The following is a 2553-nucleotide window of genomic DNA, read 5'->3' as shown; positions in this document are numbered from 1 at the left end:
AGAGAGAGAGAGAGAGAGAGAGAGAGAACAAATTTCAGTTAATTTGAAATGAATCAATCATTCATCGGTAGTATCCACCTGAAATATGCGACTGCAAGTATAAACAGAGCAGAAAGTTTGCAAGGTCATCAAGAGCAAGAGCAAGATGGCAGCCAGGAATGTCAAGCACTGCCATGAACTGAACCCATAAAGCTTCATTAATTTCCAAGCTTTCACCTTTATTCTTCCATTATAGTACTTGTTCACATCTTCAATGGCCTTGTCCAAGAATATCACCTTAGTCAATCTTAGAGACCTGTTCATCCCGTTCCACATGTTAGCTACTTCTTCATCACTCTTCAAATGGTTCTGAACAATCCCTTTTTTCTCTCAGTATCTTCACCTCCTCCCCAGAATCTATAATCCCATTCATCAGTTCAGTGTATCTTGTCACAACCAACGGGCCTGAAGCTGCTGATACTTCATATGCAACTAAATTTTTCAACAAAACTTCAGTGTTGACATCTAGATTAATGGTGGGAAGGTGAAATGTGCGCGTTTTTGTGTCAAAAGCAATGCTTGATATGCCTTTATTTGTCGGTAAGAAACGAACCCCTGAATCAAAGTGTTCTGAAACTGATGGAATAGCAATTTCCTCTACTAATGGTGATCTATTAATAAGACTATTCGAGCTTGAATCCCCATTTTCTGGTTTTTCTTCTTCTTCTTTATCTATCAAGGAAAAGAAGAAGGATTCTACAGGCACTTTAAGAATTTTAAGTCCAGGAAGGTTGGAGATGATTGTCCAAGGCAACTTAATGATGAACAGGTCTAGATAGTAGTACCTTCTTAATCAGACGTACTGGCCCTTTGTTTATTTTGAAAGCAACTTCCAGAGCTCACTAGGAATCTCTCAACATGGTTTGGATTTGAGGTTGGATTTTCATTCTCTTCTTGCTCTTCTTCAAGTTGATGAGCCTCGTCAACTTCGACTATATCAGATTGTTGTTCCAATTTTGGCACAATCATGTCATAAAAGAAATCCAACAAGTGAGCACATTCTGAGACTTGGACGTTTGGATGATCATCCATCAGCTTGAAAGGAGAAAGCTCTTTGAACAATCCTATAACCATTAAAAAAAGTAAGTCATCTGCATCTTCTAAAGATGTGAACTTGAACTCCAACATCTCTCTCGAAACAAACAAGGGAAGTTGATTCTCAGGCATTACTAAGTCTCTCAAAATTGCATTATGAGCCGATTTCTTCCCTGCATAATCTACCAAATGAGACATAAACCTTGAGGAAACCCGAGGTACTTTTGATCCTTCTTCGATGGCATAAACCTGAAGGAACTCGAGCAAGAATGAGGCATCAACTGCCATCATCCACACCAATGTTTCGCCACTGAAATCTAAGAATTTGCGGTAGCAAGCACGAATCCTCTGCTCCAACTTCTCAGTTGTTGTACGAGGTTTTCTAACCTCAGGTTTTGCAGTTGTTTCTGGAACCTTTTTGCAGCAGCAAGCTTGTACCTTTCCATTTCATAAAGTTCTGGACGCCAGTAATGATAAGGGCCAATTGCAACTTGCTGAGGGACGTAGGAATCTGGATCACTAACCATGAGAAGCTTGGGAACATTGAAGATGGATACAGGTAGCTCGCCATCATCCTCAAGTTCTTCTTCAAGGGTTCTACGGATTTGAATGACCCATCTAAGCTCATCAAAGTTGGATTTAGAGTCATATGAAATTGTGTATCTTAGAGAAGACATGTTATATGAGTTTACTGTAGGATGAACTATTGCAGGAAATAGAGGTTTTGATGATATATTTAATGAAGAGGGAGTAAAGAAGATGAAGCTTTAATTGGAGCATAGAGCCAGTGAAAGCGTTGGTAGAGCTTTAAAAAAACATGAAAGTAATTTATCACCAGAAAGGTTCAGTAATAACATTCTCTGAAGTTATCTTGAAGTGAAAATTCGTAAAGTTTCACATGGTTATGGCATACGTTAAACGTGCCTTTTATGTGATATATAATATAAAAGAAACTTTACAGTCTGTTACATTAGAAATACTAACAGAAGAATAATTAGTAGCAATTTTTTTTTTTTATTGGCTAAACCCAAACCTGCCCTGCAATAAGAGCAAAGAAAAAGTTCAGCTTGGTTTCTTTGAATTATTCTTTCGTTTCCTTAAATCAACAGATTCCTTAAACATGAAGAAAAGAGAGCATATTTCAAGTGGCCCGACTAGCATATATTGTAAAATTAACATAACTTAGCTAATTGAAGGTCACTCTCCTACTGCCTCCACTTTGACATGATTACATCCTTTTTGGTATGTTTGATGAAACAGTCTCCATCTGAGTCATATCAGTCATGAAAATAAATAGAAACAAAAAATATGCAGTGCCTATTACAACCTTATGCAATAATCTTTTACTGATGATCCAGCTATACGTGTGGTAGATCACTTCTCAACCTACTTTCAAGAGTAAGAAAGGTTGCAGACCATATCCTTGCAGCAGATTAAAAGGATAAAATTTCATTTTATTTCATTTTATTTTTGAAATTT

General features: G+C 37.3%; 1 protein-coding gene across 1 annotated transcript; it reads right to left on the bottom strand.

Annotated features, from left to right (window-relative positions):
- Positions 1 to 331: 331 nt before the first annotated feature.
- Positions 332 to 1362, bottom strand: LOC129289876 (putative UPF0481 protein At3g02645). The gene is made up of 2 exons (XM_054926637.1): positions 843 to 1362; positions 332 to 711 (listed from the first exon to the last, which is right to left on the bottom strand). The coding sequence occupies exons 1-2, from the start codon at positions 1360 to 1362 to the stop codon at positions 332 to 334; spliced, it is 900 nt and encodes a 299-aa protein (XP_054782612.1).
- Between the last annotated feature and the right edge of the window lie 1191 nt (positions 1363 to 2553).

Source organism: Prosopis cineraria, unplaced genomic scaffold (assembly GCF_029017545.1).
Source record: "Prosopis cineraria cultivar Desert tree isolate PC_DT_omini unplaced genomic scaffold, ASM2901754v1 PC13, whole genome shotgun sequence".
Taxonomy (NCBI): Eukaryota; Viridiplantae; Streptophyta; class Magnoliopsida; order Fabales; family Fabaceae; genus Prosopis; species Prosopis cineraria.
Note: the sequence above shows the minus strand (reverse complement) of the source record. Positions and strands in the feature narration are given on the sequence as shown.

What these genes read in the sequence shown, in the direction of transcription:
- LOC129289876 (XM_054926637.1), bottom strand. Translation starts at nt 1,362, where the DNA reads ATGGCAGTTGATGCCTCATTCTTGCTCGAGTTCCTTCAGGTTTATGCC. An exon ending in TCAAAATAAACAAAGGGCCA is followed by an intron (nt 712 to 842) that starts GTACGTCTGATT and finishes TTTCCTTGATAG; the next exon opens with ATAAAGAAGAAGAAGAAAAA.